The 25,519-nt window shown below is 38.1% G+C and overlaps 1 protein-coding gene across 3 annotated transcripts in view; it reads right to left on the bottom strand.

Annotated features, from left to right (window-relative positions):
• EMB2410 (embryo defective 2410) overlaps positions 1-5,998 on the bottom strand; it is a 68,559-nt gene extending 62,561 nt beyond the window's left edge. For 2 of the 3 annotated variants that reach the window (XM_039117186.3, XM_088719756.2), the window contains exons 1-2: positions 5,765-5,998; positions 3,205-5,343 (exon numbers count right to left, since the gene is read on the bottom strand). In XM_039117186.3, the coding sequence (XP_038973114.3) occupies positions 3,205-5,243 (2,039 nt within the window). In that variant the 5' untranslated portion in view covers positions 5,244-5,343; positions 5,765-5,998. Of the gene's footprint in view, positions 1-3,204; positions 5,694-5,764 lie in introns of all 3 variants that reach the window. The other variant, XM_088719755.2, reaches the window with a different exon arrangement.
• Between the last annotated feature and the right edge of the window lie 19,521 nt (positions 5,999-25,519).

Below are 25,519 nucleotides of genomic sequence, written 5' to 3'. Positions count from 1 at the left end.
CTTGCTCGTCCGCTAAAGGCCGTATCTCCGAGCTCGAAGCTGCTCTAAATGGCCAACGTGACGAAGCTGAGGCCTTGAGGCTGGAGGCCGCGCGACTTGCCTGCGAGGCCGTTAAGAAGTTCCGCCATTCGGAGGAGTTCCTTAACGAGCTGGCGAAGGGGGCTACCAGTCAAGGTCAGCTGTACCGACTGTACCGACGTACCGGTGGGCACCGTACCGGTACCGGTACCATACCGAACCGAACCGGTACCGTACCGATTCAGCTGGTTCGGGCCAAAAGCCAAAAAAAATTGAGATCGGTTCAGTATGGTCGGTACGGACCGGTACCGGTTCGGTACGGATCGGTACCGGCCGTACGGGTTATGAATAGTCGGAACCGAAAAATATAGCTGTACCGTATCGGTTCCGTCTGGTACCGGTACGTACCGGCCCGTACCGACCCGTACCGATCGGTACGGCAGACCATGTTACCAGTGCTATGATCCAGGACTTTGAAAACTGCCTTGGTCAAGCCCAACAACTCTGCCTTGGAGTCGACTTTAGCGGCCTTCAACCGAATTTGGGCGAAGCTGCCGAAGTGGACGGGGGTGCTGCAGAGGCCATCACTGAAGTTAGGCCAGAGATCGTCCCCGAAGCTGTCACTGGGATGGAGTCATAAGCCATTGCCGAGGCTGCGTTGAAACCGGAGCTGCCCCTGAGATTGGTGTTGAGGTCATTCAAGTTGACTGTGCTGACTTTTTATTTCTCTTTTTATAAAGTCGGCCACTCGAGCCTTCTGTATTCAACCCGACCTCAAGGTCGGTTTCTTTTGTACTCGGTCCTTGCCCCTTAATATTAATGAAGCGCACTTTTCTCCAACGCTTTGCTTTTTGAGGTCCAACGAAACGTTTAAACTCGTTTCATTTAGTACTTGGCATTAAGTTCTTATTCCCGATTTTAGAGATGTCCTCGCAGTCGAATGAGCTTGTAGCTCTTCATTTGATTCCGTAGGGCACCCCGAGGCCGACCTGCGGAGCGGCGTCGGAGAATAAGTGAGACCAGTTTGAGGGTAAAACCCAGTTCGAGAGCAGAAATCTGCTCGAGGATGAGTACCAACTCGAGAGTAGAAACGAGCTCGAGGGTAAGCACCAGCCCGAGAATAAGATCCAGCTCGGGGGTAAGCACCAACCCGAGAATAAAATCCAGCTCGAGGATAAGCACCAGCCCGAGAATAAGAACGAGCTCGGAGGTAAGCACCCTCGGGGGTAAACACCAGCCCGAGAATAAAATTCAGCTCGAGGATAAGCACCAGCCCGAGAATAAGAATGAGCTCGTTTAGACATGTACGACATAGGCCAAATGTTGCGCCAATATGAAAGTGGGATTTGATATGCGTAGAAGTAGCACCAATTGAGAACAAAATGAACGAAGGATGAGTTAAATAGTTTAGACATGTACAACGTAGGCCAAGAGATGCACCAGTGTGAAGGAGTGGTTTAACATGTATAGAAGGAAAGAGAGGTAGAGTTAGACTAAAAATCACATGAGATGAAGCAATAAGGGCTTGATATTGCTACATCTTTCTATGGCCCTAAATAGAGCAGAATGAAGAAAATGGATTCATGTAGCAAGCCCCAACTAATATGGGATTAAGGCTTGGTTGAGTTAAGTTGAGTTCTTATCTTCGTCTGAATACATTTTTCTTTTTTATTTTAGAATTAAGTTGAGAATATTTTCATCCAAAAAGCCGAGAAATGGAATGTATAAGAGGACGCTACAAAAGTTAAAATACACTTCTTAGCATAATATAGATAATTAACAAATAACCAATGATCAACAAAACTTTAGCCCCTAAACCTCAAAAGGGAAAGTGGAAACAAGTCTTCAATCTAGACTAGAACTAAGATCTATGTTCAGGATTTCTTATTGGGTTTTGGTTGCAAGTAGATCCATAATCAACCATATAATATAGTTATAAAAATATTGTTGTTATTGAAATTATTCAATAACATCTATTTTCTAGACATAAAAAAATGATATAACGACAAAAATATCAGAGGACGGACCTTGGCGCAATAATAAGTTTGCTCCATTGTAACCTAGATTTTATGGCTTCAAAACACAGAAACAACCTCTTCACACGCACGGGTAAGACTATGTATATCTGACCCTATCCAAATCCCGCAATTGTGGGAGCATTGTGCACTGGGACATCCTTTTATAATGATGGTAATATCAATTTATAAGTATAGTATTCAAACTTGATGTGTCATTTGTTTATTTTAGGATGTTACACTATTTCCAGCAGACACGATCCAATGATGACTTTCTGTACACACTCTAGAATCTTAAATCTTATTTGTTACATCTTTATGATAATATGGAAAGTTAAAATAAATAGACATGCTAAAATGCATAAGCTAGCATAAGCACTACATTCTACTCTTGTCCAATCTTCTTCATAATCAATTTGATAACTAATTCCAGACATATTACAAGAATCATCTAGGTTACTTGAAAACCAAATTAATTGGCATACAGGTTTAAAAATCTAAAGGTGTTTTAAAAGGTTTATAATGCTTTTAGAGAGATTAAAAGTTTTAGTTTCGATTCATGCTAGATTTAAAAGTCATGCTTTGCATGGGCATGATTGGATACTTTGATACTTTCTGCTAATAGAGTACTTGCATCTGATTGCCTATGTGTTGGTCAAACCTTCTGTTTGTAGAAAACTACCATGCGAAGAGACTTAGCTATGTTTTCTAGTTTAATTTAGTGAATTTAGAGTACACATCTTAACATACTAATAATTACACTCAAATTTGATTGTGCTTTTTAAAAATCAAAAACCACCCATGAGTTAATTATATATTGTCTGCCAAAGACCTAATAATCAACAAGCCATATCCAAGGATCTACAATGAACATTAGACAGGTTAATTCATCGTAAAAGTAATAAGATTATATCAATTTATAATAGGATAACATCCTGCAAATTTTCAGTTAATTTTATATCATTACTTTTAAGAACTATAAGAAAAGGTTCTCATAAATTGGATAGTCCCTGTAGAGCTTAAGTGAACAATGGCAATCAATTCTGTTAGGCATTAATAATCTTATTACCTAGTTTATCAAGAGAAAAGAGGAAAGAGGCAAATAAAAAAGACCGAAGACAATTTTTACCAAATAAAACAAGGATAGGACTCCAGTAGTTAGTATTCAAACCTGGGTTCACGGTCACCGTATCCCAGCAGCATTAGAGTACCCCCAGTGTAATAAACAGAATCCAGCGTAACTGGAAGGACCTTCTCAATACCTTCTGGGTGAATCTCATTTACCCCATCTGCAAGTTCAGCAGAAAGGTCTTCAGCTCTTATGCTCAAGTATGACTTTAGTTTCTGAATCTGATCATCCAGATGATCAGATAGAAGTTTGTTCACAGCAAAGGGGAATCTAATTAAACCAGGTGTCAGGCTGAATGGCCAAAAAGATGTTGATTGACACATTTGGGTGCATGTTCCAAACTTTCTAAGATTAAAGCTTTGACAAGGAGGAACATCATCTTCGGAACTCTCCATGGAACCTTCCAGTATAAGATCCTGCGAACTATTGCATCTAACTCCTTCATCATGACAATTTACAACATGATGTGCTTTAAAGTCTCCATTAGTTGGACTGCACAAATTGGATTCAGAACTCCTGAGAATATCAACATCTCTTTGCCCAATACTATGATGATCTTCTGGAGGATGACAATTTTGCACACTTCCATCTTTCAGAAAGTTGTCATTTCCCGGCATGTCAAAATTTTCATTACCAACTGAATTATCTCGAGCGAATTCAATTGGTGTCAACAATTTGAGTTCCTCACCATCCAAGGGAACTAACTTGACTAGCTTTGCAGATCTAGTTTGATCAACCATACTCGTGGGCATAATATTAGTATCACTAGTCACTACATCCTTTGCAGTAGTCCTATCAAATGCAATATCTATGCAGCCTCCAGCCGAAGCATCCATTTCCTGAGTGGACCATGGCTCGCCAAACTTCCCATTATCTAAACCCCTAAAATATGCCATAGCTGCAAGGGCACTATGTTTGAGGCATCTTTCTTTAGAAGTAATATCACCTTCAAACATCAACTTTTTCTGAGCATTTCTTTTGAATTTGTGCCTGAACGAATGCGGTATCATTCTAGACCATAATGTAAGCCATGTGCCACGAGTTTTTACACCAAACGATTTCTCCAGATCTGCATGCTTCAAGCCATACTCAATCCTGGAATCCATGCAATGATGATCCCTCCAATGAATCTGTTCATCCATGCAAACGAATGAACCAGATCTACCATATTTAGTAAAATGACAAGCATCCTTAGTATCATCATTCAACAAAGTCTCTGAATGCTCTTGAGGAACAGTATAGCCCATCTCTGCAGCTTCCTTCGCTGATTTGAACCTTTCTCTGGCCCCGCGAGCTGCAGATTTTTCTCTAGCAAGCCTTCTAGCTTTCGTCCGATAATCTATGCCTTCTTCAGTTGAATGATGTCTCTGCAGACCTTTTTCAGAAGGTGATGGAATCCCCAACCAAGAAAAATCTTCCTTCTGGGAAACCAGAAGACAAGGTTGGGATAGAATAGCATCGACTACAATTTTCCCTCTCCTAAGACTTGCAAAAGGGCGGATTCGAAGTTTCATGGATGGTACCTCCCCACAGGAAAATTCTTCCCGATGAGGCCCAATGGAACATGAATGCAGAGTGATGCCGAAAGGTGAAATACTTCGAACCTTACCAAAATCAAGCTCTCTTTGAAGATGTTCGCTCAGTATCGAACAAACAGATGGTAGAAGCTGAGCCTCGATGAAACACCGGGCTTTCAGCCGGGCATACCATACCAGCATTCCTGCAGCAGAAATTACAACAAAGAACACTGAGCATCTAACCAAAAACAACCCCTCCATCCACACAGGAACAAAAGATCTGATCAGAGCCTTAGTCTTAGGGAAAGACTCCTTCATGCAATTTACTTTAAAATCATTCCTTGAACCGTTCCTCCATAAATAATTGACATTTCTACCACTGAAAAATGAAGACTTATCCCTTCCATGCCATTTCTGACTCTGTCCAGGAAACAACAAATCAAACGAAGCCCAAACATTTGATTTTCCCTTAACAGCAATAGAGAATTTGCTCCCATTTCTTTGATTATGAGGCCTTTGAAGAGGAGGTCCCAGCAATGAGCTGCGCAAATGATTGACACTCATTTCGTTTCCAAACTCCTCTGAACCACAGTCATATACAGGGGACCAAGAACTGAATCTCAGTCCCCTTGTACCTCAGAAACTTAGAAGCGGGCCCAGCATCCTGAATCGATCATAAAGACATAGAAATCAAGAATGTAAGTAGATATCCTTAAAAAAAGTTTTTCAAGATTATATGAAACATAATGAAAACTTAAATTCTAGAAACACCGCCTGATGCATTTTAAACATGAACTATATATCCTTTCAAAAGTTTTTTCCCGACTTTTCCCCTTGAAATGGAGGACAAAACACAAAGGATTTCCTCCCCGGGTCGCCGAAACTACAAAACCGGGGCGTGCAGGCCGGCTCGGGTTGGTAACTACCGAAAGCTACAGACAACGGTGCGGCCGGTACCAAGCCGGCACCGATGACGAGGGCGGTACCGAGGGGTCCGGGTCGCGAAGACCGACGCTGAGAGATGGGGGATATGAGAATTCGGAAAGGAAGAAAAACGGGGGAAAGAAGATGACAAGCGTACTTACCGAAACCCGAGAGCAGACAGCGGCGGCCACGGCGTTGGTGTCAGGGGTCGGTCGCGACGATGTCCGGGGTGGAGGCGGAGGTGATCGAGAACGGAAGCGGAAGGAAGGAGCGGAGACAAGGTTAGGGCACGATGCTGGGGAACCCGAGAAGTAAAGTTTTCTTTTTTTTCGCTTAATATAAACCATCGGACAACCAATATGAAAAGTGCAACACAGGTCATCAGAATCGAAGTTATCTTGCTTATCTTGGTGGCTAGGGGTTTATTGAATTCTGGTAAAATATTTTTTTCAAGATCCAAAAAGATTTTTTTGAAGGATATAATTATGCTTCCCAGGGCGTATCCACTATAATTATTGGTTGGATTCAGCATGATGGACATATACCACCTGCTGCTTAGGAACGTTCAAGATGTGATCATTGATGAAAAGTGAGACCAACATACAACAAATTAGGTAGCTTTTTATAGGGCTAATCATTCTGAAATCTATAGCTAGAGAAGAGAGGATTACTGAGTGCATTCCGAAACCTTTTATCTTTTGATTTTTTTCAGATATATTTGTATATAATATGTATGATACATCTGTTTCAGCACATGTTTCTCCAAAGTGGACAATATCTCTGGTTGGGACGCAGTCACTTTTCCGCTCTAACAGATGGCGCTAGAAGGAGGGTCATGCCAAAACTTCCCCGCATGATCCTTCCCGCTGGAGGATAGTGTTGGGGGGTGGATGGGGGATCTGGAACTTTAGTCCCATATTAAAAGAGTAGCGGAAAGAATTGTGCCTTATAAGGAGGGACCGTCCCTTACCTTCTAGAGGGTTCTTTTAAGAAGGACAAAGCTATGAGTAAGCAATTGTCGTGTACGAACCGCGCATAGTACTAAGCACATGTGTGCTCCCTCAAAGCGGACAATATCTCTGGTTGGGACGCAATCACTTTCCTGCTCTAACAATAATTATATTAATATTTTGAACAAATCAGAATATATGAACTGAAATATTTATACAATATTTATATTTCTTTTGGTGAAAAAAAGTACATTAGAACCTAAATGCATACGATGCATATAGTTAAACCATTAGAATTAAGTATTAATTTAAAATATAGAATTTAAAAATGAAACGCTTCCGGCATCCCTTCTAAGCTATGAATCAGGACAAACTAGTATAGAAAGTACATATCATTTTTAGAATCAGCAAAAATTGTATATTATTTTTAAAAACGGATTTCGGAACCTTGCGCCCGTCATAGAAGAAGAAGAAGAAAAAAAAGCAATAACTTACCTTGGAGGGTTAAAATAGACCAAAGAAGCTTCGGCGACAACAAAAAAATGAGACTTCAAGAAGCGATGCTCAAATTCTCACATTCTAAATTCAAGCTTTTTGCTAGCAAGAATTAATAAAAAATAGTAGTAGAAGCCTCACTCCACTCATTAGTGTCTAATCTTACAAAACAACAAAATTATTATTTTATATGAAACATGAGAGACTACGAAACTATCATATACCATCTAATATATATGAAGTAGATATCTTTAAAAATATTCTTAGAATTTTTAATACTGGAAGAATAACAGTAAATTAGCATGAGTTGTCTGCAGGAGCACTATTTGTTTCTTGTAATTTAAAAAACAAAATATTATAAAAATTGGCATCGCATCCGTAGTGATCACTAGTTCTTCCGCCCAATGAACACGAAAGTTATCAATCAAGATTTTAAATAAACCATAATCTATTAGAAAATTGACCTGATTGGTGAAAAAAATTGATTTTCTTTCAATCTATGCGTCACAAATCTCTTAAAATAATAAATAGATAAATAGATAAAATATTTTCAAAAATAGAATTATGAGCCCTTTACTTTTATTAAAGATAGATAAATCTATTATATAGACCCTAGTGAACTTTGCTATTTTAGAATCAAGATGGATTCCTCTTACAACTCAAAGAGAAAGTAGGAAGAAAATAGAATAAACTTGCTTTATTCTCATCGACTTAATATGTGAAAAACTATGATACAAGATCTTTATTTATATTGATGAGGTTTGCCATTGTAAAATCCAGACTAAATTTCTCTTCTAGTTTGAACTGAATTTTCTCAAAATTTAAAAAAAAAAAATATTATGCAAATCTTCAAATTTGGTGAGAAGCTGAATCTCAACTCTTACATCAATTTAGTCATGTTGCATTACTAAATTCCTCCCAAGTTAAATGTTATGACTTGTTATGATTGCAACCAATTGCACAAGTAAGTTACAAAATAGAGAATAGAATAAAGTAAAGCAACCATACAGGAGAGACAGCAATTTAAGATGGTTTGGCTATTGGCCTATGTCCACTGACGACGAGAGGGAAAAATTTCACTATATCAAAAGGCAAGAAATTACAATACTTGCTTACAAATCTAAAGAAGGAAAAAAACTTTAGAACAACTCCCAAGGAAGGGTGGTGGCGGCCTTGCTCTCTCATGTGGCCAAAAAGAATTAAATAAGGGTTTGAAACCTTTTCAACAAAGGTGGTTCCCATGATCTAACTCTAGCCACACATAAGACTAAAATAAAAGGAATTGATTGAGTGTGGTGAGATGCACCAAAATAACATACACCAACCTATTCAATTCATGCCACATCATAACAAATCTTCACCTTGGATTGAATTGAATCGAGCAACACTAAATTAAAGAACTCCTTTGCTACTACAAAACTCCGAACGGCATCTCACAAACTGCAAATACCAATGAAGTCCAAGGAGCGCTTGAATTTGAGAGTAGTAATAAGCCTGGTCATCATATCTGTTGGATTATATGCTGTAGCGACTTTTCTAACTAAAATAATATCTTATGATATAATTTTCTGAATGAAAGAATATCTAACATCAATATGTTTGGTTCTTTCATGATATGTCTGATTTTCAGTTAGAGGTAATAGCACTCTAGTTATTGTTGGGAATTGTATCCTAAAAATCAATCGTCGGCCTGTTTATGATTGAATTTGTATATGAATTGATTAATTAATAAAATATTATTTGGCATTATTCATCATTTTATTTATACATCTTCAAATGAACTCTTGTTATGAGATGAAATCCTTAGGACTCCTTTATGATAAAGGAGGATTTATCTATGAGTCCTTAAAATAGTTTGCGACCAAATGATGTGCTGTTACTAGGACAACAACATTATCAAGATTAGGTCGTTGTGTGCCATATACGTCGGTTGTCCTTTAAACCAAGGAGTGTGGAGACACTGATATGTCACACAGGTAAAGTATAGGAGTACACTTCACTAAACGTGACCATTCCGGAACGCTCTGCTGTCAAGAGATGTTCTGAGTGGATATGGGTATATATGTCCCTCAGACCTGAGATCACCACGATGATTAGCAAGCAACTCACTGTACTTTGGTACCGAACTAGCTGAATTTCTAATTCAGAGACGGAAGGTCACTGGGTGCAGTCAAATACTTGCAAAGTCAGTGTGTGAGTCAAGATAGAATTGGCCCTTCCTGATGACAGGAGATAATGCCCTTATGTTCAATTTAGCAAAACATTGGCCAGAGTAATTCTTGTGAGGAGTCACAAGATTTCTAAAGTTTAATCACAGAGTGGATGTACTATTACAGAGTTGACAGAACTCTGATGTCATCCAGGCATTAGGAGTCATAGGGATGAATTATATGATAACCATAATCCAGGGTTGCAGAATATTGTTTCGTATATATTCGGCCTATTCGGATATTGGGTACCATTGCTAGATGGTCACATCAATTAGTACAAAAAGTTATTTCTGTGCTACCGGCTTAGATTCGAACCTATGGGGTCACACACATAGAAGTTTTCTAGGTTGATCATAAAGGCTGATGGACGATTAAGAATCATCTAGAGATAATTTGGTCAATTCGATTGACAAATTATCATGAGTAAAAGTTGCTGAAAAATAATTAAAGAATTATTGAAGGATTAATTGACAATTAGATTGTTGATTGACTCAATTTGATTGAGTGATTGAGCTTGGAATGAGCCAAATTGAATAAGATTCAATTTGGATTTCATCAGGATTTGACCTAATTAGTTTAGGCTCAACCTAAATCAATTTAGGCTTCAATCATGGTTTGACCTAATTAGATTAGGTTCAACCTAAGTTAATTTGGGCTTATGATTGGTTCATAGCCTGATTAGATCAAGGAATTAACTTAGAGAATATTCCTTTAGTTGTGATCACATTATGTGAATCACAAAGACCACATGTCACCACTTCATCTTGGCGCCATAACTAATTCTGATTTGATCAAAATTAATTCCTAATTAATTCGAAATTAATTGGGATGTTTTCTGATGTGATTAGGAGAAAAAGAAAGCACGTGATGCATCCTTCCATGTGCCATAAGAAGGGCTCTAATCAGATTAGAGTGGATCCCTTGAGTCACGGATTGGATGACACATGTCATTTTCTCCTTGCATGGCGCCATGGATTGGTTTGATCCTAATTTAGTTAGGATTTAAAATTCAAATGCTGATGGCGCATGGTGACATGTGGCAAGCCTCAGAGATGAGGCACCATATGCAGGAATTATTCAAAATTTATTGTGTGCCAAATTTACTAAATTGTGAACTAAGCAGATGAGGTGGTATGAAGAAGATTTGGTCGATTGAGATTTGATCAAAGGATATGATCAATCTTTTGGGATTTGATCTTATCATTTTGCTTCATCCTCTCATACGCCCAAGCATAAAAGGACATCAGAATATGGCATGAATTAATAGGGGTAGCTTGATGAGATTTCAATTAGATTGAAATCAGCCCATACGCCTCTCTTCATTCCTTTTTTATTCTCACGCCTAGGGTTTAATAGTCATTCCTTTAGGGTGTCCAATGAGACCTATAATTTTGTGAAAGTCAGAAAGCTCTTCTCCTCCTCTTCATCCTCCATTCACCTTTTGTCTTGGTCTGATCAAAGGTTGATCAATCCAAGAAAGAAAGAAAGATTTCAGCCACAGCAGGGTTCTGCGCAAGCTAGCACTTCTGTGGAATCAGATCAACCTGGAGCTTCGCATGGATGATCCATAGAGGCCGGACACGTGTGCGGTTGCGAGACACAGATCCACACAGTCTTCACATTTAAAAGATAAGAGATTCGATCTCTTCTTCATTCTTAGTTAGGTTTAGAACTTGACTAGGGCAGAATTTTCAGATCATGTAATTAATCATCCACAAGTTATTTTACATAATGTTGTTTAAAGTTTCTGGACTTATTTATTTCGAGATATGATCTCTTGCATGCTTAGAATTAAATAGTTTAATTCTATCTTTCTGCTGCATTTAAAAAAAAATACATGCATGCAAAAATCGGCTCGCTCTTTCAGTTATCGCAAAATATAATACTCTCAATGTGTTGTAAACCTATATCACTAACCAAATAGCTTCTTTCATTGCTTCTGTAATTATCATGTACTCTACCTCAGTGGTAGATAAAGCAACTATATATTGTAAAGTCACTTTCCAACTAATGGTACAACTATAAAGAGTGAAGACATAACCTACCATAGATCTTCTCTCATCCAAATCACCAGCATAGTCAGAATCAACAAATCCAACAACACCAGTATTATTGCTAGAACTACTATCACATACGAAGCCAACACCAGTTTTACCTCACAAATATCGAAATATCCATTTCACAGCTTGGCAATGCACTTTATCAAGATGAGCTATGTATCTACTGACAACACTAACAGCATGTGGAATATCTGGATGAGTACAAACCATAGCATACATAATGCTCTCAACTGCACTAGCATAAGGAACATGTGACATATGCTCCTCCTCCTCCTCAAACTGTGGTGACAAATCTGTTGAAGCTCAATGTTTGATCACATTTTGCACCAATGAAATCAAACCACTGAGCATTCATCGGTGCTTGATAGAATTATCGAAGATCGATATTATTTTTAGGCTGTGCATATTTGGCTTAAATAGACTGATGCGTGCGGTTTTGTTCACAGGTTTTCTTTCTTATGTATGTTAGATCAGATGAAAGAAAACAATGAAATTATTAAGGAAAAGTTTTAGGGTGTGTAGCACTGCCACTTTTTTTAAGGATTAATTTATTTGCCTCCACCAATCTAGCATGCAAAGAAAATATACGATAATCCTCTAGGAAACAATAAAGCATAGTGTTTGATCACATCCTGCACCAATGAAATCAAGCCACTGATTTTTGAGGAAATCATGGAAGATTGATATGATGTTTAGGCTATGGATAATTTAGCTTAAATAAACAAATACATGTCTTTTTTTTCACAATTTTTCTTTCTTGTGTGCGTAAGATCTGATGGAAGAAAAAATAAAAATTATTGAGGAAAGGCTTCAAGACATGTAACACTACCACTGTTCTTAAAGTTTTATTCACCTCCACCAATCTGATGTGCAAAGAGAATATGCAATAAACCTCTAGGATATAATGAAGTACAGTATTTGATCACATCTTGCACTGACAAGATCTAACTACTAAGCATTCACTAGTTTTTGATAGAATTGTCGAAGATTGGTCTAATTTAAACTATGGATACATGGTTGAAATAGACCAATATGTATTCTTTTGAATAGATACATCTTGGGAATACGTTTATCTTTCCGAATAGACCCATTCCAGAAATATGCGATGTCCATGAGATACGTTGACAACCACTTAACCACTACAACAGTGTTTAATTTTTGTTTTATATAGAATTGTATTTCTATTATATTTTGAAAATATACAAGAGTGTGTGAGCATGTAAGACGTTTAGTTATCCATGGTTTTCTTTGATTTTCTCGACTCGAGAATGCTTCTTAACATCTATGATAGCCCTATCCACTTGATCGGCCATATTGGCCACCAACCCAACCTAGCTTTGAGCTGGGCAACATGCACGTTGTACGTTCTCAACTCCCCACAAACATAGCATCCTAGAAATAGTATCTTGTAGCTACAAACGTCGCTCCTTCTTGACACTCTTCCATTTGATCCATACTTTGTCAAATGATACACGCATCCAAAATTGAATGTTACTCATAAGATTTTTTTGTCCACAGCTGGTGTATGAAGCAACTATAGTTCAAAGGAGTATTTCCTATTGATTAGTGATGTTTTATGGTTGGAAGGCTAGTAAATTGCTAGAATTATGGTTAAGAATTTGAATACCTGGAGCCATATCGCAAATTGTTTCCGATGCGGTCGCAGATGCTATGGACCTTTATCTATTGCCATGAAGCAGCTTGGGGATGCCAAAATCCGTAACATGAGTCACCACATCCAACATAATGTTTATTCTCTAGGGCTTAAGCAATAATTAATTATAGGAGTACATCTATCTCTCCAGGGTGCTATTGGGCATGTACTGGAGAAACAATGCCATGAAGTCCAAGTTAGAAGTGGCGCTAAGTATCTTGACAAGGTTCTAGTGCCCAGCCATGCGCAATGCTCGGCATTCCGTGCGAAAATATTCAGAGGCTCCTTTGGTTGGCAAGTTTAGAATCTTTATAGCTCCAAGTGACCCATCATCTACTGTTTTCTTCCGTCTCTTCAATTTAGTGATCAGTAGGTAGAAGCAAGCAGCCAACAACATAGTAGATGCAATAATAGGGAGGGAATATATTAGTAGTTGCCTTGTCAATCTAAAATGAGAGACACCACCATCATCATAGGAGCAAGCTGACATTCATAGTAGTGTTGCCCTGCACAATGCAACATTTCACATCAAAGATTGAATTGTAAGATTGGTGAAGACACCACCTTCTAGAACCTGGCTTTCTCACCTATTAAAATAGAGGTTCAAGTTGGGTAGGAATGTGAGGTTGGCCAAGGATTTGGGAATGCAACCGAAGAAAGAATTGGAAGACAGGTTCAATGACTAAATGCTCGTCAACTGACTAAGGGACCATGGAATTGGACCCTGGAATGAATTGTGTGATAGATCTAGATAGGTCAGTGTCATGAGGCTTCCCAAAGCTTCTAGAAGGTTACCAGACAATTGGTTAGCAAAGAAATCCAATTTACTGATGTCATGTAGGCTTCACATCCATTGGTAGGAAGTCGTCTAGAGAATTATGGGACAAATGAAGTTCTAAGACATCACTGAGGTGCCATATCCTTGAAGGTATATATGGTCGATGACAGCAAATTAATGGAGAGTGTCGAGGATTGCAACTGAGTCATGTTTCCAATAGAGTCAGGTATCGAGCTCCAATACATGTTCCCATCGAGGGGGTGTAGTTGTCCCAGAGCATCCGGGATGGGGCCTATGAGTCTGGTGTTGTAAAGGATGAGATGCGAGATGAATGAGAGGTTGAAAAGATGGAGAGCAATGGTACTTTGGAGGGGGAGTCACTCAATACCAGGGTGGTCGCTCTCTGGTGATGGCGGCTATAAGACACTTCAGTCTAGCTATAGAAGGAGGTGGTAGCGTTCCAGCTTCTAACCAAAATGCCATAAGGATCAAACACATGGTCCTTGAGGGCAAGGAGAGAAAATGAGTCCGTGATGTTGCTGCATTGGTTGGGGGTGCCATGGCATTGACATGAATACTAAATTGTCAATAATGAGAGAGTCGAAGCAACCATCATTAAAAAAGAAAAATGAGAGAATCCTCTCAAAAAGAAATATGACAAAAGGGTGGGGAGTGAGGAGAACAGAGAATGGGGTATCTATGGAATTCTATCTTTTTAATAGCACCAAGTAGAAGAAAGGCATTTGGTTACCACTAACGGGATAGGACCATAATAGTGCCAGGAGAGAAAAATTTCTTTCGGCCACATGTTGTTCCACTCTTGACCTAGTCAATGCATGAAGTCAACTTGAAAAATGTTGGAAATTTTTAATTTTTTTATTTTAAAAGATTTAATTTTTTTATTTTAAAAGTTTCAAATTTTTTAAAAACTATTCTTTTCTTTTTAAAATTATTTAAAATTTTAAAACTTTGATTTTTAATAGTCATACATTAGACAATTAACGTAAGTACCCTTGCATTTATAGATGTTCTGCTCGTTCAAGCTCACATTCGTAAGGTGGGTTGGTGATTACACATGCTTGGCTCGGTTGGCCATGCCATATATGTGACATGACATGGCATGCATGAGCATATGCATGCTCGGTTAGTATATTTTGCCACATGCTCCAATTGAATTTAAAATTTAAATTTGATTTCGATTTGCAACCTAATCATTACAAAACATTATAGATCAAGTTTAATTTCAGATCTGACTTTGGAATTGTAACCTAAGCGTTACGATGGCTTTGATTTTGAATTTAAATTTGAGATTCAAAATGGCTTATTCTACTTGGACACTGTAACATATGCATTATAGATCTTGTTGTACATGTGCCGATGGGCCTTTATTAGGTGTCAACATTAGCAAGCCATTAAGCCTTTATTGGGAGAGCCATTGAGGGCTTTAGGAGCCTCTTCAATGGTTATCTAGGCCAAGCCTATGAAAAGGCTCTAGATTCTAGATCTTGGTAAATCACATCCACACCTAGATTTGGCCTTATGCTATTACTCTAAGGGAGCTCCCATTAGCAATCTTTTTGCTTCAATTTTCCTCCAAAATTTCATTCATTTCTCAATTTCATAAGCTCATTCTTTTACAATCCCTTTAGGCAACTAAAGAAGAGTCAATTAGGTCAAACCTCCCAAGTGATTGTGCTCGTGATTGGAGGACTTAGGTGGAGCCGGGGTTCAGTATAACTTGAGGATGATCTCATCATAGACCTGTACAAGGGGACGAATCTCATTCTTAGCATAGTATTTTCACACGTCTCTATCCAAGCACACCTTCTTTCTTTTAATTTTTATAATTTATATATATATATATATATATTATTTTGTGCAAGAAGATTGTCCATAGAATACTATGTGAGTTAGATAGATTTGGAAGCCTAAATTTGATATGAGAGTATACTATGAAATTGCTTACTTTTGAAATCTATTATTTAGTGGCAAGGTAGGATTTCTTCATAAAAAGTTATTTAAGATTTGAGCTATGAAAAATTTTTATGATACCTGATTGGAATACTATTTGAGATTTGAACTTGGATGTAGGTCATATATTAAACTACCTTATAGAAAAAAAATATGCTTGAGGATATTACAGATAGATCTCATTTATATCTAATGGAAACTATGTGGTGCGTATAAAAATTTTAATTCAAAGTTTGAGTTTATAAATTGATCTACGGATCTTTTGCCATTGTTGTTGAGGTTGTTAGTGAAATCTAGTTTTGCATGAGTAATTTGAATTTTAGAGACTTGGCTAATTATTATGAAAGATTTTTGATAGATGCCAAAGATCTTGATGAAGAAAACTCTAGGAGGAATGATTATGTCAGTTTTACCAATGTATGTTGATTTAGTTCATAATACAAAGTAATATTTTGATCAAAAGTTATTAGTGAATCCATAGGATTTTGGTGGTTCGAATTAGAGTACGCAGCAAAAATGTAGTGGTCTGAGTTATTTTTCTAAGTTAGTCAGAAGTATTATCTCTTTATTCAGCAAGTTTTAATAACAAAAGACTTGATCTGTTTCTTTGTATAGTAGAATTACTTTGATAAACGAAGTGACAATGTTCTGATTTTTGGATATCACCATACTATCATAGGTTCTCTAATTTTATGCTGTGCCAATAATATTCTTAGCATCTTGAGACTAGAATTAGTGGACCATTGATTTTCGACCTTGGAATTAGAATATTTTAGCGTAGATCTCTTTCCTTCTATATTCAAATTTGGTACCTTTTCAATTAATATCAACTCTCTATCTGATTGAAAGAGATTGAAGTTATCTATCAACCTTCAAGGATATTCTACTAGGGGTGGATTGGAGTTGTTTATGATCTAATATTGTGATAAATTGAATAATCAAAAGAAGTTAATACTTTGATAAAGAAACTTGATATTCTTATTCAGAATTAGGGTGTTAATTTTCATTTATAAGAGAGAAGTTTGATTTAGATCATCTACAAAAAAAATCAAGTCTAGAGGTATTGGACATTATTCTTATGATAATATCTAATGATGAAGTTGTATTGATAAGTAGAATTATTAGAAACTTGAGAATGAGATTAGAACTATGTATCCCTAGCTTTTTGAAAGAGCAAGAAAAGAAAATTTTGTGGATGAATTTTTTTTAGGGGGAAGAATGTAAAATCTAGCAAACTGGGCCTGGTCCACTTGACCGGCCCAGTCATCTTGGCCCGAGCCAAAAGAAAAAGAAGAAGAAGACAAAGGATGCACGTGTTATGCATGTGCGAATGGAGAAGAGACTCCTGATAAGAGTCTACTTTCTCCCCAAAATCATCGGACAGAATCCAATTATAGGTAGGATTTCGGTCGCACCCAAGCCTATTTAGAGGCCCTCCATGACTCCTCTCTCACCCTCATTGGAGAATTGGCCTTGATCGGAGCTCACCGCCGATGTTTTCTCTACTCTCTCTCTAGAGATGTTGGATCTAGTATGGTATATTTCTTCATGATTTTGGATTAACACTAGTGAAGGATCCTGATCCATGGTCGATGAGTGGCATGCCAACCCTTACCTTTGCCCTTTTTGGATATTGTTAGAATCGGTCACCTCTGATCTCTATCAAAACTCCTATATCCTAATGCAAGCATGATCGGTTGCGTTGAATTTCAAGCATGATCAGATAAATTTTACTTTGGTTGGATTGATTGGGGTGTCAAGCACTTCCATTAGGTCAGCCCTATGAGGGTGTTGGAATTAGGATTTCTATTTTCAGAATAATCATGATAAATCAATGTAGGAGAATGAGCCCAAGCATGAGGCGTGTGTGGAGATTAAGTCCTCTTCTTGGTCATGCACTGAATTGCATTGGGTCCAAGAGTTTCAGCACCAAAACACATTGGGTCCAAGAGTTCCGGTACCAAACTACATTGGGTCCAAGGGTTTCAACGCCAAATTACATTTATTAGAAGTCTTGAGTTAAGGATTTGGATCCAACATTGGGCATGTCCAATGTTACATTGAATCCAAAATTTTTAGTCCAAAGTTAGAAAGAGTCTTTGATTGTTTGTTGGCTTGTTGACTTGTTCCAAAAGAGTCTGAAGTTAGGATGGAATTAAGGGTGTACGTGAAGACTTATTTGTGGCGTGCGTGAAGTGGTTATAGGCGTGCACAACTAAAAAGTCCAAGTTTATTTGGAGTCTTGTGTGATGAGTCCATATGTCATTTGGAAAGAGTCCTAGCTGATTTGGATGCTTAGTCCATGCACCATAAAGAGTCCAATTCGAGTAGGAGTCTATTTAATTTGTTGTTAAATTAGTTAAGTGTTTAAAAGAGTCCATGTTTAGTTGGAGTCTTAAAATTTTGATTGTAAGCGTCCTTATTTTTTCAACCTCTTACTCTATATAAAGGAAAGGTTGAAGAATAAAATCAGAGTTGAATAATTTTAGAAAATTTGAGAGCCTTTCTTATGAAGGAAGTGAGACACTTTTCTTTTCTTTTCTTGGTGCGATGCCAAGTTTGGTTGAAGTGGTGAAGGTGAGACTCCTTCTCCTCTTCACGCCAACCCTTGAGGTATTTGAGTGGGAGTGAGACTCTTCCCCCACATCCCTAGTTATCTTTCCTTTATCATGCCACATATCCCCTAAGTCCTAGTTCCATTAGGACTCCTAATCCTAATTCACGCCAACAACCCATCACGTCCAAACCCAAACAAACTTTGGGTCCCAACCTAATTCCATCCGCCCACAATCTTCAAGCACAATCCCCAATTTGGCCACACACGCATTGAACCCAATTGAATCTAATTAGCCACGTCCTATTATCTTCTTCCTCGATCCGCAAGAGAAACCTTAGTCGCCATTGAAAAAAAACAAAAAAGAAGAATCAACCACCATCATCCTAAGTTTAGCAACCTTACCCATCTTCGTCTATGTCAATTGGTATTAGAGCAAATTGATCACCATGAGTACTAGAGCAGCCGCTCCTACAACAACGAAAGGCAATGTGCTGAGATGATGGCTAAAGTTCTCTATCAAATGGCTGCCTTGAATTAAAAGATGGATGCCGTTTGGGAGCGCATTTTTTTCCGAGCCAAACAACTTTGAAGATGATCATGGCATGCATGAACATCTAGAAAATTTAAAAGTACCACAAGGAGGCGATTCCGAAGCCGAGATCCATTCTCTTATAGGTCTTCCACCCCAATGCCCACTTAGGGGTCCCCCCACCTCCAATTAATCTTCACATGGGGATTAATTTTGGGAACCTATATTGGCAGCAACAATAGTGGGAATATGATGATGCATCGAAGTGGGTACGTGTCGATGTTGCTGACTACAGCGAAAGCATGGATTCAAGCAACTTTCAGAATTGGTTGATGTCGCTCGAAGATTACTTCAAGTAGTACAACATGATTAGCGAGAGGAAGGTTCGGTTCGTGAAGATGAAGCCGAAGAACCAAGCACGAGTTTGGTGGCACGGCATGGAGGAGAAGCTTCATCACCTTCGTCAGCCTCCCATAACCGATTGGAAAGAGATGAAGCTTTGGTTGAAAGAGAAGTTCTTTTCTCTTGATTATGAAGAGACTATCTTCAAAGATCTGCGGAAGCACCACCAAGGAAGTTCATCTGTGGAGGACTATACAGCCTGATTCCACGAACTGACAATCCACAACAAAGTTATGGAGACGGAGCGACAAGCTTTGGTTTGTTAGAGATTCGGACTGAGGGAGGACATTCGAAGAGAGTTGGTGACATCTTGAATATTCAGTTTGGAGGAGGCATATCAACTTGCTCTTCGCGTGGAGGTGCAACCGCGACATCGGTGCCCTATCAATCCACAAGTTGAGCGACGCTTTCCAAAATGCAACAACAAGGGCGTTCCTTTCCCTCAAAGTAATCTTCTATTTATGAGATCTAAAACTTCTACAAATAGGGGTCTATATCTGGAGTGAGGAGCAACAAGGACCAGCGAAAAGGAAAAAGGTCCTTTGCCGCAGAGAGAAAGCCAACGACGATTGCTACAAGTGCGGTGGGGTGAGGGCACTTTGTGGTTGTTTGCCTTACTAAAGACCAACAATTTCTGTTGTTTTGTAAAGAAGACGTGATCGCGGAGCCCTTTGAAGTTCCTCCTAAACCTGCCGAGGTTGAAAAAGAGAAGGAAGGTAATGAGGAAGAAGCCCCTGTGGTAGAACTCGAAGGATCCGATCTACCCGTTTGTGTTGTTCGTAGGATCTTTTCTGGTCACAAGCAGGATGAGGACTCAGAAGTATATGATCTTATTATGGACATAATTGATTGATTTTTACATCGTACTATTTTAGAACAAAAGTCTAAAATCCTAAAATTATATAAATTTTGACTTGGCTATGTTGAGGACCCCGCCAATGGGGGTTAATACGTTGGCACATGATTTGTCTTAAAAGTTGTATTGCAAAATGATGTGTGACATACCTTAAGTAGATATGTTGCCCGAAAGAACTTTGCTGCAAGATGATGCATAGCTCACGATAAGAAGATGTATAATGTTATGACCATGCCACAGAGAAAATGTGGTTATAGCTCAAGATTGATAAGATAAATTGAATATTTGAAAGAATTTGAATCCATGAAAAAAATTAATTTTTTTAAAAAAATTTGAGTTATATATTAGTACTGCATATATGCTGATTTTCTGCAAATTATTATCTATTTGATTATCTGATTTGTTTAGCTAAAGTGATCATTGGTTACTGAACTGTTTATCTTATCATATGACTTTTTTTTTTATAACAAATTTAGAGAACTAGCCTGACCGGGGTTTCAATATCGGAGAGTGAATAGCAGGATTTTCGCACTGATTATCTTAGATTAAGTTTATTTAAATTGATGCATTATTTTAGAATAATGTTAGAAATTGTGAGACCTTTCAATTTTTGCATTAGTATTTAAAATAAAGTTTGAATATTATTATTTAAGTTATTCCGCTGCATGCTTATGATATTATGTTGAGATGCCTTGCATGCTTGTAGGGAGGATTTCCTACGAACATGCAGCGGTTGCCACAACATTCGGTTCACGAACTTGGGTTGGGGGCGACATTTTTGTTAGACATTGTCTATAATATCTCCTACAAAATTAAACAATAAAATTAAACTCGATAAGAGTAGATTTATATCCATCAAGTACTTTGATTATGTTGTACGATGATTTACCTTCAAAGAAATGCAATGAAATTATGAAAAATGATGCCATTAGAGCTAAAATGATGTTAAAGCATAATATATATATATATATATATATATATATATATATATATATATATATATATATATATATATATATATATATATATATATTAGAAGAATAAGGAAAGAAACAAGGAAGGGAAAGAAGAAAGATAAAAAAAAAAAGAATAAACGAAGAAAAGAAGGGAAGAAGAAGAAGAAATAAGATCCTTTGGATATCTTAGTGGTTTACAACATTTAATTATATCATTTACATTTATAATTATATCTGTATTCTTAGTAATTAATTTATATTTACATCTATGTTTATAGTTATAATACCGGTACTCTTCACCTCTACCGCTAGTTTTATTGACGTAGATGTTGAAATCAAAACTTAAAATATGCGAGCCAGGACAAAGCTGACGCAAGTGCTTTCGTCGGTGTGCATCCACATGGGTTTGGGGAACTTGCTCAGCGGTCCATTTATTGACCGAACTTTAACATTAAATCCCTGTTGACCGGTTGTTTAACAACCGGTCCATATATATTTTAACATTGCTTTATGGGACAAAAATGCCCCCGCCTCTCCCATTCCCACCGAAGAAGGAGAAGAAAAAGGCAGCCGCCGGCCACGGCCCACCCCCTCCCGCGCCTACCGCCGGCCACAGCCCGCCCCCTCCCGCACCCGCTGCCCCCTTCTGCGCCGCCGGAAATACCTCCGCCCCCACGGTGGGGAGGTGCCAAAGAAGAGGAGCCGCTGCCCCCCCCCGGTGGCCCCATCATGCGGCCGCCACCGTCCGACCCCCTTCCGTAGCTGCCGGCCTCGCGAGAGGAGAAGGAAGAAGAAAGAATGAGAAGGGAAGAAGAGAAGAAAAAAAAAAAAAAGAAAAGAAAAAAAAGAAAATGAAAGAAAAAGAAGAAAATAAAATAAAATAAAAATAAAAATAAAGTTAACTGTGTTCCTAAACAAGTTAACTGTGTTCACAGACAACTTAACTGTGTTCACAGACCTGGAGTCGACCCCTTAACAGCACGAGTCGACCCCTGCTCACCTGGAGTCGACTCTCAGGCTTTCCTAGACAAGTTAACTGTGTTCACAAACAAGTTAACTGTGTTCCTAGACAAGTTAACTGTGTTCCTAGACAACTTAACTGTGTTCCCAGACAAGTTAACTGTGTTCCTAGACAACTTAACTGTGTTCCCAGACAAGTTAACTGTGTTCCCAAACAACTTAACTGTATTCCTAGACAACTGTGTTCCTAGACAAATTAACTGTGTTCCTAGACAAGTTAACTGTGTTCCCAAACAACTTAACTGTATTCTTAGATAATTGTGTTCCTAAACAACTTAACTGTGTTCACAGACAACTTAACTGTGTTCCTAGACAACTATGTTCCTAGACAAGTTAACTGTATTCCTAGACAAGTTAACTGTGTTCCCAAACAATTTAATTGTGTTCCTAAACAACTGTGTTCCTAGACAAGTTAACTGTGTTCCTAGACAAATTAACTGTGTTCCCAGACAAGTTAACTGTATTTCCAGACAAGTTAACTGTGTTTCCAAACAACTTAACTGTGTTCCCAAACAACTTAACTGTGTTCCTAGACAACTGTGTTCCTAGACAAATTAACTGTGTTCCTAGACAAGTTAACTGTGTTCCCAAACAACTTAACTGTATTCTTAGATAACTGTGTTCCTAAACAACTTAACTGTGTTCACAGACAACTTAACTGTGTTCCTAGACAATTGTGTTCCTAGACAAGTTAACTGTGTTCCTAGACAAGTTAACTGTGTTCCCAAACAATTTAACTGTGTTCCTAAACAACTGTGTTCCTAGACAAGTTAACTGTGTTCCTAGACAAATTAACTGTGTTCCCAGACAAGTTAAATGTGTTCCCAAATAACTTAACTGTGTTCCCAAACAACTTAACTGTGTTCCTAGACAACTGTGTTCCTAGACAAATTAACTGTGTTTCTAGACAAGTTAACCGTGTTCCCAAACAACTTAACTGTATTCTTAGATAACTGTGTTCCTAAACAACTTAATTGTGTTCACAGACAACTTAACTGTGTTCCTAGACAACTGTGTTTCTAGACAAGTTAACTGTGTTCCTAGACAAGTTAACTGTGTTTCCAAACAATTTAACTGTGTTCCTAAACAACTGTGTTCCTAGACAAGTTAACTGTGTTCCTAGACAAATTAACTGTGTTCCCAGACAAGTTAACTGTGTTCCCAGACAAGTTAACTGTGTTCCCAAACAACTTAACTGTGTTCCCAAACAACTTAACTATGTTCCTAGACAACTGTGTTCCTAGACAAATTAACTGTGTTCCTAGACAAGTTAACTGTGTTCTCAAACAACTTAACTGTATTCTTAGATAACTGTGTTCCTAAACAACTTAACTGTGTTCACAGACAACTTAACTGTGTTCCTAGACAACTGTGTTCCTAGACAAGTTAACTGTGTTCCTAGACAAGTTAACTGTGTTCCCAAACAATTTAACTGTGTTCCTAAACAACTGTGTTCCTAGACAAGTTAACTGTGTTCCTAGACAAATTAACTGTGTTCCCAGACAAGTTAACTGTGTTCCCAGCCAAGTTAACTGTGTTCCCAAACAACTTAACTGTGTTCCCAAACAACTTAACTGTGTTCCTAGACAACTGTGTTCCTAGACAAATTAACTGTGTTCCTAGACAAGTTAACTGTGTTCCCAAACAACTTAACTGTATTCTTAGATAACTGTGTTCCTAAACAACTTAACTGTGTTCACAGACAACTTAACTGTGTTCCTAGACAACTGTGTTCCTAGACAAGTTAACTGTGTTCCTAGACAAGTTAACTGTGTTCCCAAACAATTTAACTGTGTTCCTAAATAACTGTGTTCCTAGACAAGTTAACTGTGTTCCTAGATAAATTAACTGTGTTCCCAGACAAGTTAACTGTGTTCCCAAACAACTTAACTGTGTTCCCAAACAACTTAACTGTGTTCCTAGACAACTGTGTTCCTAGACAAATTAACTGTGTTCCTAGACAAGTTAACTGTGTTCCCAAACAACTTAACTGTATTCTTAGATAACTGTGTTCCTAAACAACTTAATTGTGTTCACAGACAACTTAACTGTGTTCCTAGACAACTGTGTTTCTAGACAAGTTAACTGTGTTCCTAGACAAGTTAACTGTGTTCCCAAACAATTTAACTGTGTTCCTAAACAACTGTGTTCCTAGACAAGTTAACTGTGTTCCTAGATAAATTAACTGTGTTCCCAGACAAGTTAACTGTGTTCCCAAACAACTTAACTGTGTTCCCAAACAACTTAACTGTGTTCCTAGACAACTGTGTTCCTAGACAAATTAACTGTGTTCCTAGACAAGTTAACTGTGTTCCCAAACAACTTAACTGTATTCTTAGATAACTGTGTTCCTAAACAACTTAACTGTGTTCACAGACAACTTAATTGTGTTCCTAGACAACTGTGTTCCTAGACAAGTTAACTGTGTTCGTAGACAAGTTAACTGTATTCCCAGACAATTTAACTGTGTTCCTAAACAACTGTGTTCCTAGACAAGTTAACTGTGTTCCCAAACAACTTAACTGTATTCTTAGATAACTGTGTTCCTAAACAACTTAACTGTGTTCACAGACAACTTAACTGTGTTCCTAGACAACTGTGTTCCTAGACAAGTTAACTGTGTTCCTAGACAAGTTAACTGTGTTCCCAAACAATTTAACTGTGTTCCTAAACAACTGTGTTCCTAGACAAGTTAACTGTGTTCCCAAACAACTTAACTGTATTCTTAGATAACTGTGTTCCTAAACAACTTAACTGTGTTCACAGATAACTTAACTGTGTTCCTACACAACTGTGTTCCTAGACAAGTTAACTGTGTTCCTAGACAAGTTAACTGTGTTCCCAAACAATTTAACTGTGTTCCTAAACAACTGTGTTCCTAGACAAATTAACTGTGTTCCTAGATAACTTAACTGTGTTTCCAGACAAGTTAACTGTGTTCCCAAACAACTTAACTGTGTTCCTAAACAACTGTGTTCCTAGACAACTTAACTGTGTTCACAGACAACTTAACTGTGTTCCTAGACAAGTTAACTGTGTTCCTAGACAAGTTAACTGTGTTCACAGACAACTTAACTGTGTTCACAGACCTGGGGTCGACCCCTGCTCACATGGAGTCGACTCTCTCAGGCTTTTCAGAGAGCTGTTTTTCTGCCTGATTTCAGGGGTCGACTCCAGCTCTTTAGGAGTCGACCCCAGGTCTTCAGGGGTCGACCCCAGCTCTTTAGGGGTCGACCCCAGCTCGACCCCAGCTCAGCATAAGTCTACAATAATTTTCTAATAACACTTAACTGTGTGCACAGTCGAAATAACTGTGTTCTGGGGTAGAATAAGTGTGTTCCGGGATGATTTAAATATGTTCCAAGCTTATTTAACCGTGTGTCATGTTAGATTAAGTGTGTTCCAAACTTATTTAATTGTTCCAAGCTTATTTAACTTTATTTTTATGTTTTCCTTTTTTTTCTTCTTTTTTTTTTCT

The sequence above is a fragment of the Phoenix dactylifera genome, chromosome 4 (assembly GCF_051530095.1).
Source record: "Phoenix dactylifera cultivar Ajwa chromosome 4, Ajwa_hap1_PhDact_Kaust_v1.1, whole genome shotgun sequence".
Taxonomy (NCBI): Eukaryota; Viridiplantae; Streptophyta; class Magnoliopsida; order Arecales; family Arecaceae; genus Phoenix; species Phoenix dactylifera.
The sequence above is the reverse complement of the archived record's forward strand: the minus strand, read 5'-3'. Positions and strand labels throughout refer to the sequence as shown.